At 40.2% G+C, this 14,668-nt stretch overlaps 1 protein-coding gene across 1 annotated transcript in view; it reads right to left on the bottom strand.

Annotated features, from left to right (window-relative positions):
- The window catches only part of kif5ab (kinesin family member 5A, b), a 62,202-nt gene that overhangs the window by 14,010 nt on the left and 33,524 nt on the right, over positions 1 to 14,668 (bottom strand). The window contains exons 12-20 of the mRNA XM_088423588.1: positions 14,367 to 14,551; positions 13,687 to 13,755; positions 12,068 to 12,274; positions 8,750 to 8,896; positions 7,790 to 7,978; positions 5,796 to 5,913; positions 3,200 to 3,261; positions 1,489 to 1,598; positions 1,074 to 1,175 (exon numbers count right to left, since the gene is read on the bottom strand). Coding sequence (XP_088279714.1) covers positions 1,074 to 1,175; positions 1,489 to 1,598; positions 3,200 to 3,261; positions 5,796 to 5,913; positions 7,790 to 7,978; positions 8,750 to 8,896; positions 12,068 to 12,274; positions 13,687 to 13,755; positions 14,367 to 14,551 — 1,189 coding nt within the window. The remainder of the gene's footprint in view (positions 1 to 1,073; positions 1,176 to 1,488; positions 1,599 to 3,199; positions 3,262 to 5,795; positions 5,914 to 7,789; positions 7,979 to 8,749; positions 8,897 to 12,067; positions 12,275 to 13,686; positions 13,756 to 14,366; positions 14,552 to 14,668) is intronic.

Genomic DNA, 14,668 nt, shown 5'->3' with positions numbered 1-14,668 from the left:
CAGTGCATAGCCTATTTGGCAGCTGAGAAACGAATGGGGAAAAATCCCAGACTTCACAGGGATGCAATTTTAAACTAAACGGGCGATTGCATCAGTGTGTCTGGAACACCCGCCGTTTTATTAGGTACACAAGTCATGTCCAAAGGGCTGTAACTTCATGAACAGCTGTTTCAAGCGGGATGGATGCATGCATGGATGGATGGACGGACAAGTGGAAAAAACATGTTTTTGTTGTTTTACAAAAACAGGTGTATTTCAATTTTAAAAATAACTAGCAGTCCTTGGTGTATTTTGATGAAAAAATATTCTTAAGTCATGGGAACTACATTTGAAACACAAACAAATATTGTGTTTTAAAGAATAATAATTTATATGACAAGATTTAGGTGTAAGTTACTGAAGAATTTCCCAAAGTGAGTCAACAGCTATTGAAGACAGTAGAAAGCAATTTATAACTGTTATTGTTTTAGATTATAAACATCTTTATTCAACTACTTACCAAGGGTACGCTGATAGTAAAGTGGTGTCGTTACATTTTATTATTCAGCTACATGAAGGGGTTGCTTTATATCCTTGGAAGCCATTGTAACAATTCAAACTGCGAGCAACCGTTAATGAGCCCCGAAGCCTCCTTTTTTTTAATGGTGAATCCTCGAAATACTCATCAAAACTTACAAGCTAAAAGGGCCAAATTCCTGTTCAAATTTGGGAATGGGTCCTTGAGATGTTTTTGTGTGTCCTGTTATGGTGATTGAAACAACTGCTATAACATTGTTTTTAATTAGGAGGGGGGGTACTCATGTTCAGAACCCCTAAAACAGAAATGTTTTCACCAGGATAGGCAAAATTGTGTATGGTTTGCCTAATGTTCTGGCCAAACTCAGAAGACGGCTGCGTAATCTTTTAGATTATCTGGTCGCCCGTCACTACTGTTGAGAATATGACAGAAATATGGAAAAACGAACAAGACCAAGATAGAAGACATGAGACAAAAGCGGCAGGTGGCCCGCGGGCTTTCCCAGGTGGGCGAGAGTTTGAAAGCTAGCCAAAAAAAAGAAAGCGGGGACACTCACGTCAGCTCCTCCAGCTGTCTGCTCTTTTGATGCTCTTGACTGCGGAGATGCTCGTAGTCATCGTGCAGTTGTTCCAGCTCCAGCTCTTGCCTCTGGTTCCAGCTGAAGGGATGCACATGCACAATTCTATTTTAAATCAGGTATACTGAAAATATCCATACACCTGTCATACTTGTATTTTGTAGTCTGCGTGTATGGATGTAAGGGACATACTATATCTTATTTTGCGGCTTGAATTTTGTGTCATTTTCTTTTCCTGCTGGATTTCTTCACTATTGTGCTTTAAGGGCCGTGTGACCCCTGTACCAAAATTAATGAATGAATTCAGAGTTGAAAATGACTTCTCTTATATACACCTTTCCCACCTCCCTGTATTTTATGAGAAGGCAGTGAATGTCATGAATGAGGTACTGACTGGGTTAACTCGTTGATGATTCTCTGTTGCTCATTGATCTTGTCACGCAGGTGGCTGAGCTGCTCATTGTGCGCCGCGCGGCACGCCTCCATCTGCTGCTCCAGAACCCTCTGAGGGAGGAAGACCCGCCACAAGAAAAGTTTAGCCCCTTTACCCACCATGTTGGCTTTCGCTTGTTAAAGAACATAACAAGGGTTTTGGAGGATACCCAATTAACTGATCCTTTCCGTTCAACTCAAAATACAGCATGATATCTAGAGAAAAAAAAAACAAGGAACTTCACTAAACTGTACCCACAATATTTTGATAGTGACCACAGCACAAGTTTTTTTTTTTTTTTTTTTTTTGGACAATGCAGTACAAAATAGAATGTGCTTCTTGTTGATGCTCTGTTATTCTTTTGACTGCTCTGCATGATAGTAAAACATGTTGCCAAATATTTTGAGGTCAGCTAACATCAAAATAAAGCTCACCATACCAAATAATTTATGGACATGAGCACCATGAAATGCTTTTATTGCTCCTGGAGTAAGTTGTGAGTCAGGACTTTGAATATTCAGTTACTGTAACAACACAATATTGCTCTGAAATCACATTTGATTGCCAACTCAGGGCGCAAAAATGCTCTAATACATCTCACTTAACCAAATTTATGTGAAGCGAGTTTATGTAAAATCTCAGGATTTATGTTTTAATTAAAAAAAGTTGATCATCAAACAAAAACCAAAAAATAATTCTAAAGCTTGGTCATTCATAATTAAGTGGCAATGTGTTATTTGGTCTTCTGTGTTTTGTTATTCATCTGTAGGGCTGCAGTTTTTTGTTATTTAGATAAAACATACAGAATTCACTGTACTTTTGTAATTGTGTTTATACTGACATCATACAAGGACTTGCAGACTAATAAAATGCAACTAAAATGACGTCAATTGTTTTCTGCAGCCCTACAGGAGGGATGCAGGATGCTCCGAGGAGGAGGAGGAAGAGAAAGTAAGAGTTGTAAAGTTGTACACGGTGAGATTTGTGGCAGGATAGATTGATTAAAAACTGATGACGAATGTACAACTGGGTTGATCTAATCTTGTTGGTGATAGTCAATCATAGTATTATTTTTTTAGTCATACTCATCTAATTTTAATCTCTAACTGTGATCTTTATCTTTATTCTGTATGCTGATTAGTTCCGCTTTTATGCATCAGGCTTCTTGTGCTCGATTTGTAGGGAGTTGGAAAAGAAAGGTCAATCACACACTGAAGCGGACACTGATTAGCTGTCATTATGCTTGGCAGAAGAAAAACATTTGAGAATTGCCGTTACATTGAATGGAAAATTTAATTTGACGGCGCTATTCAGAATCCATTTTTGCATAGTGGAGCTGCATCGTTTGGGTTGACTTCCGATTCAACAATAAAAAAAAGTGGATACAATTTAAACAAATTTGTCATGCATTTATCCACATATCTTGAACGCAATATCGAGCAAACATCGAATCCGTTTAAAAAAGCGCAGGCATGACACACAGGATACTCCTGGAATACAAACAAAGCCCATGCAGTTGTAGTAAAGCAAAGTGCGTGGAAATGCACACACACAGACACGCATGCACGCGCGCATTCACACACAAAAACAGTGGCAGCCTGCAGTTAGCTGATAGCGACGTGAAAAATGGCTGCCGCATGTGGTTACTTTCTCTTGTTGTTGTCATGGTTACCTGGATGTCACAGCATCCCTGGACAGAGTCATCTTCTTCGCTGGCCAACTGTGACATCGTTTCTGCAAGACACATACATACGTGCATACGCGTGCACGCACACAATAACATGATTGCATTTTCTGCTTGTTGACATGGCTCCTGGCTTTGAGTGGGTGTCCCAGCCCGGTCCCACAGTTCAATTTTAGATTTTCATTTCTGGGAGGGATTCTGGCAGTTTTATGTCACACACACACACACACATGCACTCACTACACTAACAAAATAAAAAGCTCTCTGTTTTATGGCTAAAAGAAGTTAAAAAAAAAAAAAAGCTGTCTGAAAAGTTTACATCCACCATCACACCTCTTACTATGAGGAGTCTATTGTTGAATATACTCCTCAAGAAATTGTATGTAAAACCTTTGGGAATGTCCTTGATTTCTGCATGTAAAGTTCGTTAAATGTGGTCTGATTAGTCAAAACAACCCAGCAGTCTGTTTGTTGTTGTTGTTTCATGATCACATTTTGGCTTGCACCAACACCTCCAATCTCATCACATTCATTGGTTGGCTGACTAGTTGTTTGAGAAAGGCTCACATACTTTTTCAACCGTGCACTGTGAATATTTACATGGTGCAGCCAATAAAAACATGCAAATATGTACAGTGCTCTTCTGCTATTCTGTTGAGATGCTGTAAGATTGTGCCAAAAAACTAATTCTGTGGGGAAGAAACTCTTCAACTCATATCAACATACTTCAGATGCCACAAGGGAGAGTGAAACACTACTTTTGTGCAAATGAAATTCTTCAGTTCACTTCCATTGAGTTCCTCAACACCAAGAGGGCACAAAATGGCGCTAAAGCGATATATTTTTTTTCTTTTGCTGTTATGGCTAAAACAAATACTGTTGTTGTAATATGAGTAGCTTTTCACAGCACAAAAACAATAACAAAAATATCTTGTGAATTTTTAGCAAAAAATGGTTTGTGTGTGCATTCTGGATTTGTAATATTGAGCATGACCTAATGACTAGCTTAAAGAGGCATAAACAAAGCATAAAAAACCTGAGTTTTTAATAATAAAAGAAAAAGAAAAAAAATCCAACTCATATCTAAAAAAAACAAATACGCTTTAAGTTTTATTTGACCTTTGAAGATTTTTTTTCCCACTCGTCTCCAGTTTCTGATGGAAAAATGCTACCATATTGATTTAGCTGCTCTTCTTGAACTAACCAGTTGAGTTACAGTGAAAGAAGCCCTCAGGAACAAGAACTCACATCGCCTCAGGCGCGTCAACCTGCCCCACTTTTTTTCCCGTCACTATTCCATTCATTTTCTTGACTTTTGTTGCAGTCTAAATGTTATTATGTCTGCTTGACAACAGCATGTATCTAATTGACAAGAAAGAATGTCACACATTGTGCTGTACATTCTATACGATTCTCTGCCCGGCTGCCCTTAGTGCTGATTTATCACACCGTAAATCTGCTCTTCTCCTCAAAAGATATCGATAAGACTCTCCTTCTCCAGAGAGTGTAAATACGCGTTTGACTGCTGCTGCCGTCAACCTGAGCCAGCAAGAAAGCTGAGATGCGTCAACACACCTCTGAAAAAAAGGAAACGTTGGTATGCACTCACGCTTAATTAAATTTGCTTTTCAAGCACTAATGAGTTGCAGCGTTGTGCTTCAAAAAGTCACTTTTTATTCTCCTGCCATTCGGGATGAGTGTACCGTCAAATGAGCTTTGTAACTTTAATGAGTATACTGTAATAATGGCCAGTTTTGATTTAGTTAGTCTAATATTTTATAATAAATGTTCCCCAAATATGCAGTTTCATTTGAAGACTAGATTTTCCAGTGTGAATGTGTGTGCTAATGGTTGTCTATTTGTGAGTCATTGGTGACCATTCATGGGTGGACTCATTATCACCCAAAGTCAGCTGGGATAGTCTCCACCTCACCTGCTGCAACCACAATATAGACACAAGATCAAACGAAAATGGATGGGTGGATATTTCTGATTAACAAATATGGGAAACACTGTCAAAACTGAGCATTATTATCATTATAAAAGCACATTTTATGCACATTTTACTGCACATTTTACTGTATTGGCTGTTATACTACTGTGTCCAATATGCTGTGGCCTGTGAGGAGAGTTTTGCAGAAGCTTGGTTTTCAATTCCACACCACAGGCCAATTTAGGTGTTCCTTATATAAAGTAGGGTGCATTTGAAATCTTCAAAATGGAAGACCCCAAAAGTGGTACAAAATGGACTTCACCGAATGTTTTCTCTTTGAAAAACATGTCCCAAAACTCAAAGAAAAGTTGGAAGTTTTATCCACTGTCATTACCATTGGAGCTCTCAAAACATCTCAAAGATTAATTATATAGAGAGAGAATTATATGGATCTAGCTTCTTAGGGCAAATGCAAAGTGCGCAAAAATGTAACTCAGCAGTGCTTAGAGATAGTCAACCGTATCGTAATGCCTCGCCATTCTGTGTAAGTCTTGGCCCTTCAAAAGCTGAGGCATTCTTTTCGATTACAGTATATCGCAGGTCCAACATTCATCTTTGTCAGCTTGAATACAACACATTGCCGCGCTGTACCTCGCGCTTGGACCTGGGCCAGCTCCTCCGCCAGGGAGTCGTAGCGCTCCTCCAACTGCCTCCTCTTGCGTTCCACATCCTGAGCGTACTCCGTCAGCAAGCGGATCTTGGCCTCGTGCTGAGAAAGCAAAACAAACGTCTTGAGATGGACACGTAAAAAAAGGTAACAAGACCAGCACCTAAAGAACTCTGGGGACGTTTCACGTAACGCAACTGCAGGGTCGCTTTAGTACCTTTTTGCAAAGCCATCACCCCTCCTACTAAAAATAAATACATAAATAAAATTATATGTGGCAACTAAGCCATTGTGTTACATCAATTGATGTTCGATTCCGACTGCCTGCAAGGCCATGAACGCAAGCCGTGAGGTGAGCGAGAGCGACCAAGAATGGTGGAAAGTGAATTTGCATTTGGAAGGACTGACCTCGACTTGACTATCATCAAATTAATACTGAATACAAAAAAATCAAGCCAGTTATTTGTTTTAAGACAGGCATTTTACATTTTAAAGGAATAAATTACTGTTTTAAAAAAATGAACAAATAAGGATTTGATTTTCCTTAATATAGAGACAAGCATATCTTCTGTTGAAAAAAGTAGCTGTAGGGAGCACTTAAAATGGTAAATAAATCTGCCCTTTACCTGACAAGTAAAAGTGCATTTTCGTTTGCCTTTAGAAATCATAACGCATGGCACAAAAAAGTATGCCCCTTTCTTATCCTTTTTGTGTTTGGTGAAAATATTGTCTGTCCTTGCATCACAGTGGGTATTAATTGTAAGCATCGAGTCACATTTTGGCACAACTGGTCAAACGGCAGCCATTGTAGATTTGTGCTATCCTCCACTGAAACCAGCTCGATTCTGCCCCTCCAGCTGCAGCTCTCTCTTTCTCTCTCTCTTTTTCTCCCTCTCTTTCTCCCTCCCTCCCTCCATTCCTCCCTCCCCCTCTCTCCCTTCCTCATCGGCTTGCTAAGTATGGTCACCGTCGCGCACGTGCATCAAAATCACCGGATGTCACTCGATGACTCTCAAAAAAACTGAAATGAATGGAAAAATATAATGAGACAATTAAAGAACAGACAAAATGGCAATTCCCACATCTGAACTATACAGTGACGGCATAATTTATTAGTTCATCCGTCATAATGAAACCACTCGACCTAAGTGCTTTAATGTGCACGCTTATTATCTTTTACCATTTTGAAAAGGAATGAAGACTAAATGTGTGCAATAAATGTGTATTTTACATGACATGAAATGCAGCGACCTCAAGAGTTCGATTATGAGCCCGACGAGGTGTGCGCTGTGCAGCGCTATAATGATCAGACTATTAAGTCAACTGCAGAGCGTACAAAACATCTATTTGACGTCGGCATGAATCTGGAGCGAAGTGTCCAAAGGTGTGACAGGACGATGTACCTGGCAATAAATGGGAACGTGGAAACGTTTCAAGTGGTGGACACTATTAGCGTTGATTGTAACTTGCAAATGGACCTATTTCTGACTGTGACTAACACAAACCCTTTCCAATTATGAAGACACTCACTCCTGTCACAACATAAGTATTTGTTACGCTCTCGCTGTCAGTCATCTGAGCGCTTTCCGTACATTAGCCACTTTGCTGAATTATTTTGGCCAAGCCTCCGGCGGACATTGCTTATTTACACTCACCCTGACGGTGCGCTGACTTATGCTTGACATGTGCAGATGCAAGACTGCTATGTTCCTTAATTATGCTGAGAGGCGTATGACCATTAAATATGGAAACTGATGCATGTGCATGTTTGTTCATTTCCCTGGCTGCGGCGTGGGCTGCCAATGCCTCGGGCCAGCCAAACATTTGCATGCCCCCATCCCCAACTGTAACACAGCAAGTCAGCAGTAGACATATTTCACATATTTAACCACAGTGGATCTAGAAATATATATCAGTAGAAGTTTGATTTAGATGAGCCAAATTAAGGCAATTATAGAGTAGACTCAGTGCATTGAACCTGTGCAACAAGGAGGTGGCAGGAGGACAGCTCCCTGCCCGTCTTCTCCATCTTGCGGTGGCAATCGGCCTGAAGGCTGCCCAGGTGGCGGCAACGCTTCACCATGGACTTCACCTCCGACTTGATCTTGCTGATGTAGAGGCGGGCGAGCGTGAACTCCTCCTCGATGACTCCCGTGATCTCCGTAGACTGCGAACGCAAACAATAGTGATTGTGTAGGCATTGTCCAAAATGGATTGGGCAGTCTGAACTACACCACAGAGGAAATATATAAATGAATTTTCACATGACAACGGGTAAATTGAGAATAAAAATGGCCTGTGCTCACAGTTCGATGATGTTTCTGATTGATTCATGTTCTACAAACACAACAACTTTGCCATGTTTATATTACTGGAGGTTGGTAGAATATATTAGTGGAAATAACTTTTTCATCTTGACTTCAATTGAAACTCTATAGTTTTTTATTTATTTCTTTATTTCTTTTCTCATCCCTATATCCTTCAATGATCACGCACGTTCATTACACAGCATCATAAAGTGCATTCATGCAGACACTTTCCATTTTAATGAGCTTTCTGCATTTGATTGGACCATTTTGAAGGCAAAAGAAGAAAGATACAGATAAGATTTTTAATACCCCCAATTTGTAACATACAATATACAGTGAACACAATTCAACCTATTTTCCTCATTTCCAGTAACACAATTAAGAATTCCATCGGCGCGCTTTGAAGCGTTGCTGTACACAGTGTAATAGGGGGACAGTGTTCATATGCTGGAAAAAGGAAGTACAGTATTGTAAATAATTAAATGCGTGAGACTTTGAAACAACTGCTTAACGTGCTCGAGGCTGATGAATATTTAAAAAGCACGCCTTTAAATATGAAACATTTTTGAGAATTTTAAATGTGTGTGTCACGTTTTTGCCTTTCAACCTCGACGTGAATCCACTCTCACCAGTTTGATGTCCCGGGCGCCCACAATGGCGCCAAAGTCGCTCAGGTCCCTCATCAGCCCATTGAGGACGTCAGCGATGCGTTTCCTTTGGTGGCGGCTGGCTTCCTGGATGTGGGAAAGTTCGGCCTCCATTGCCACCAGGTCAGTCTACGGAAAATAGAGAGGTACAGTGGCCCATAAACAAAGAGTAAAATGACTCAGGAAGGAAAAACAGTAACTAAAAGGTATGGGAACATATGGACAGCTTGTCAAACTGCACCAATTATATGCTGCTCCTTTGATGTGCTCACCTTGGCCACATGGGGGCAGTATAACACAGACAGCGGGAGATCGTCGGTACAGCACTAATATTATTCGTTCTACACAGAGGAAATTGTAAACAAGCTGAGCAACAGCCTTGCTCCAATTGCATTTACTTGATGAAATATCTAGACTGTGGCACCAATTCTCTCAGGACTAAATTACATGGAAATAAACAAATGATTTGACCCACCAAACAACACTGGTGATGAAGGAGCTAGCTGAAAAAGGGTTTACCGCCATACTGTGGCCATTCCACCCTCTTTTATTGATGGTGTGTCATTTAATCTAAAATTGGGTGTCAATTAGTGGATTAATGTATTTAAAAGGTTACTGTGTCATTTTTTTACATTCCAAAGCATCATCATCATCCATCTGCAACAATGTTAGGCAACTCCGTAAAACACAGCTGTATCTTATTCGTGTCCATCATCATTCTTCTTTTCTGGTGCCCCTCTGTCATTACATGAAGACAAACTCATCAGAATGATAATTAACTAAAATTGAGACTATTCTATTAAAAAAAGGCGATTGATGGAAGGTGATGCAAGCTCAGGGGGATGATGAATGAGGTCTGTGATAGGGCTGTCAGTGCGGATTGGAGGCGCAACGGAGCAGCAGTGACACTGAGTGATGGCCGGTTCTCCTGCACCAGAAGACATCTCGTGAGAACAAGATGGAGTCAGCTGAGGTGCAACAGGGTGAGATATCAATGACTCTCGCATTAATATTGCATACAACAATATGTGTTCAAAAAAATGCTACATGATGTCAATGGAAGCCAGAGTAGCAATGGAAAATACAATAAAAAATATGGGGACTTCAGTTACTAAATATTTTGATGTTGTTTGTTTTCAATTAGACAAATAACAACTTGTATGACTGACAATTATATATTTGTATTTACATTGAGTGTATGTGTTTTCAATATTTGAGGTGCATAACTGGAGTAGTTATAATTCAAGACGGGGAAAATTTGTAACTCCACGCAGGAGGCATTTAATGGGCAAAGCTTTTGACCGTGAAACAGACAGAGAAACCGCTCGTGCATCAAGCTGCTCGAAATCTCTATTTGTTGACCAAAACTTTCGAAAAACACTACTTTTCATATCAAATCTACGTACTCAATTAAAGTGTGCTTAGCCAAGCTTCTAATTACTTCAATTGGTTTGTTTTAATGGAGTTGCAACTCTAGTTTGTTTGGTGAAATAAAATAGTAAAATATCACTCAGCTGTAGAAAAACACCTTTAGAAAACAGCATATCTGTGAGCCTAATGGGCGAGAAAATAAAAAGGCCTGTAGGATTGGCTCCATTAGGGCTGGAGCCTTGCAAACGGCGATGTGGTCGTCAGTGATCGACAGTGTGAATGTTTCTGAATGGATATAAATGTAGCGGCCGAGTTAGAAAAGCGATGCGGCTGACTCTTTATCACCTAATTCTGAGGCGAGGACATCCTTTGCAGAATGTATAAAAGGAGCACCAATCGGTATTCAAAGGCTTGGTGTGAGTAATAGCCCACGCGCAGTCAAGACTGACCGGCGGTGACTCCTTTCCATCCGTCAGCGCCTCAAACCGCTGCAGTGGCGTTGAAAGCGAGCCGTCCCGTCGTGAGTTTTTCCCTTTATTGATGCGCCACTTAGGCCCCGATGGGATGAGAGCGACTATCACTGCTCATTACGCGGAAATAAAGGCAGAAAAGCCGTGGCTCGTAACGGCTGGATATTGTTCATAATTGCGTTCGGCGGGCGGCCGAGAGATAAGCGACAGAAAAGTCAAATTAAGCGCAGCTCAAGCTGTACTTTTCAAAACAAAACTTTTCCAAGAAGATGAAGGAGTTTCAGTGGGAGTACGTTTCATCTACGCCTCGCTGCACAATAGAATGACAGGCAATTTAAGGGTGGGCACTTTTTTTTACAAGCAGCTCTTTTGCTGATATGGCGTTTCTACACCAATGCAAAATAAAACCTAAATAACAAAGGTGGACATTTCTGTCTGTCTGTAGTTTACGGTCTCGTAGGAACATGTGACCCCCTTCCTTCGTCGTCAGTCCATACTAATGAGTTAGGCAAACTTATGGAAGAAAACACTAAAACCACATCACAATGCCTAGCGTGCAAGAAACAACATGTTTCTTGTACAATGGTTTAATGCACAGGTGTTCAACTCAAGGCCCAGGGGCCAGATCCGGCCCCCCACATCATTTTATGTGGCCTGCGAAATGCTGATTTTACTTCAAGTTTCAGGCTAAGATACTGAACTTGCAAGCTGTTTAAAAAAAAAAAAAAGTTTTTGTTCCTAACCTGTCTTGAACGTTTTTTACTGGGTTCTAGGTAAAGGTAAAGCGTGTGACAAACACAATGAAAATTTATTCCGGACCTTTGACAGAAACTAGAACTACAATGTGGTCCACGATAAAAGTGAGTTTGACACACGGGTTCCCCTGGCTCTAGATTACGGTCTGCACCTATGTCCACTAGAGAGCATGACTGTGTTTCAGACAGCCTTCAACCACTGTAGTCCATCCATCCAACCATCCATTTTCTTAACCACTTGAAGATCCATTTTACATGACGGTTAAATAAAACAAAATCCCCATTTGACCACATGTCATCTCTCACACACAATGGTCGTTGGTCTTCGTGTGCCAACAGTTGGCTGGCAACCTCGAGAAGATAAGCAATCAAAATAATGAATGGATGGATGTATATATTATGTTCTTCACGCATACCTTTTTGGTACCTCACTGGGAAATCACAATTAATAAGCTTGTTTTTTTATGACGTCGTGCTCACGTCTTTTATTTTTGGAGCGTGAACCAACGGTGCCTCAGCAGGTTGTAGCACACTTCCATTTCGTCTCAATCGTTTTAAGACATCATTAGCTCGCAATCAATTTCACACAGTCATTGATCCTCCACCAAGGCGGCTCTTGTATTGGATCCCTCAACTTGCTTAGGGGTAACTTTCAATTAATTTCCGCTCACTCAGTGCGAGGTGAGTGCAAAGTGTCCACCCACCATTTTCTTGGCCAGTTCCTCAGCGAGCAGCTTATTCTGCACGCTCTTCTCTTCCACCTCCAGGCTCTTCTGGTCGTAGTTAACCGCCAGCTCCTCCAGGGCTTGCAGCACCTCCTTCACTTCTGCCTTGGAGCGCTCGTTTTCCGACTGCAGCCGCCCCAGCTCCGACTGCGTCCTCTCGCCATCGCCCTTGGAAGATGCCAGGAACTGGGCGACACACCGCAGTGAGACAGAATTTAAATATAAATACGCAAATATGTGATAAAGCTCTCAGGATGTCACTTCTGCAAACGCAATGGCGCAGATTTTTAAATTGCTTAATTACTTACTTAATTATTCTCAGGGCATACCTGTTCACATCAATGATGCGTAATTAGAGGGCTTATCACGTATCTGGCAAACTATAGCGAGGATTAGATGCAAACACTATTGCACAGCAATTTAACGGTCTGCAAACTGACTTTTGGGGTTGTTTGCCTCCTGCCCTGTAGCGCGTCCGTTGAATGAATGCATAAGTGTGCGTTTCTCTTCTCGGGAAGTAGTTTACTGCTTGTTTGCGCCGCCAAATGGATGTAAATTGAAGTTAATGTGGGCGGTTAGTCAGCCCAAGCAGGGAGGAGTAGCCAGCTGCAATATTGTGTTGAATAATGTTGTTTGGCTGTGGCGTAGTGCTTGTCAAAGGGATGAACTGTCATTGTAAAGCGTGAATGCCGAGTGCTTGATGTTGTTTTGAAAATTCACAGAGAAGTGTAGCGGTTCTTGTTTCATGCATTTGAAGGGGACATCTGCTAGCCAAAAAAAAAGAATATTTCAGAAGAAATTTCAGGGTGAACTTAATACTCTAAAGGTGAACTTCATTTGATCACTAAATTTTTGAATATACATGTACAGCTGTTCACTATTTCAGGCCCGTTTGAGCAACATGCTCGTCTCTAACAAGGAGCATATTAGCAAAATAGGATTTTGATCCACATATCAAAGGAAGAGCATTTCTACAACTCAGCTGCTCTTTTAAATAAAGTAAATAAAATAAAGTAAATAAATAAGTAAGTAAATAAATGAAAGAAAATTCAAATATTGGAAAAATTGGGGGGGGGAACATAAGCTAGTGTTTAACTATAAGCATGGGTGGTTCACTGCATATCTGTATTTAGATGAGAAACAATTGTGTGAATTTGTTGTCTCATTTTTTTGCATATTTCCTGTTTGGGACAGAAATGTTTCCAGATATATTTTCATGACACATTTGACACATGCATTTGCTCTTCTTGCAGTGTCAATAAAATGGCTGGGATTCCACTACAATGAGTTGAATTTGTTTATCATGTGACATGTCAACCGGGGGTGGCTCAAGTTCCACTTTCAAGCAACTATATCATCATCAAGTGCAGACCCAAGAAGTTAAAATGCTTTTAATGCCTTTTTGGGTGCTGACTTTTACGGCTAGCTTGTTTGATCTTCAAAAATGTGCTTGTCCGCAATTCTTGATCCTCTGGATATTAAATTGTTTATAATATTTAGAATATTAATCTCACTAAAAGATATGTATGTGATAAACCTTCAAAGAATTGTCTACCCACTCTTTGATAGGGGTGTATGTTTGTTTGTTGTTTTTTTACCTCCTCTTGCTTCAGCATCTCCTCCTTCAGTTTCTCTACCAGCTGGCTTTGGTAGTCAATCTCCGCATCCTATAGTGGCAAATACAAGGGATGCATCATTATTATTCCACACCGTTATGTACAATCAATGCAAACTGCTGCTCTGCTGTTGGTAAGAGATATTAACAATGGAGCTACAAGGCCACAGAAAAGAAGCACGCGTTGAGAAAAACATTCATTCTTTCGGGTTGGCTATACAGAAGTATACAGTATATGACAACAAAATAATAGCAATAGTCCTTATTTATTGACAGGTCGGTATTAATGTATGAATAGGATCTTCAATAATAAAATTTAAGAATATAATATATATATATATATATATATATATATATATATATATATATATATATATATATATATATATATATATATATATATATATATATAAACTCCTTTGTGTGTTAAATAAATGTACAATTATTTCAAATGCACACAGATATGCACAAGCTTATAATTTTCTAATTGTCAAGCTTAATACTTTTTATATTATTACTTACTCAGTTCAGTTCCTCCAGCACAGTACATTAGTCGACATGCATGTGAATTGATTTAGATGAAAAATGGGTCTACATATGCACTCATATGTGAATACAATGAGAGGCATTACTGTAACTGAATGTGCATAAAGTATAAAGTACCTTGTCATCCAGCTGCTTATAGAGCTTCCGGATCTCCTCCTCATACTTGTGACGCTCCTCCTCGGAGATGTGCACCACGATGGAGGAGGTCATGGAGCATGGGCTGCATATGTCCAACACCGGCTCTTCGGAGTCGGGCGGTGGCACCGCGCCATCCTCGTCATCAGAGTCTCCTTCAACCTCACCTGTCAGAATGATCCAAGAAATGTAGCAGCACGTAACAGTAACCACATCAAAAAAAAATGTGTTAAGATACATTTTGTGGTTTGAAGCATTTGCATCTTTAAAACCAAAACCAATTT

Source organism: Hippichthys cyanospilos, chromosome 9 (genome assembly GCF_059441005.1).
Source record: "Hippichthys cyanospilos isolate Australia breed blue-spotted pipefish chromosome 9, RoL_Hcya_1.0, whole genome shotgun sequence".
Taxonomy (NCBI): Eukaryota; Metazoa; Chordata; class Actinopteri; order Syngnathiformes; family Syngnathidae; genus Hippichthys; species Hippichthys cyanospilos.
The sequence above is the reverse complement of the archived record's forward strand: the minus strand, read 5'-3'. Positions and strand labels throughout refer to the sequence as shown.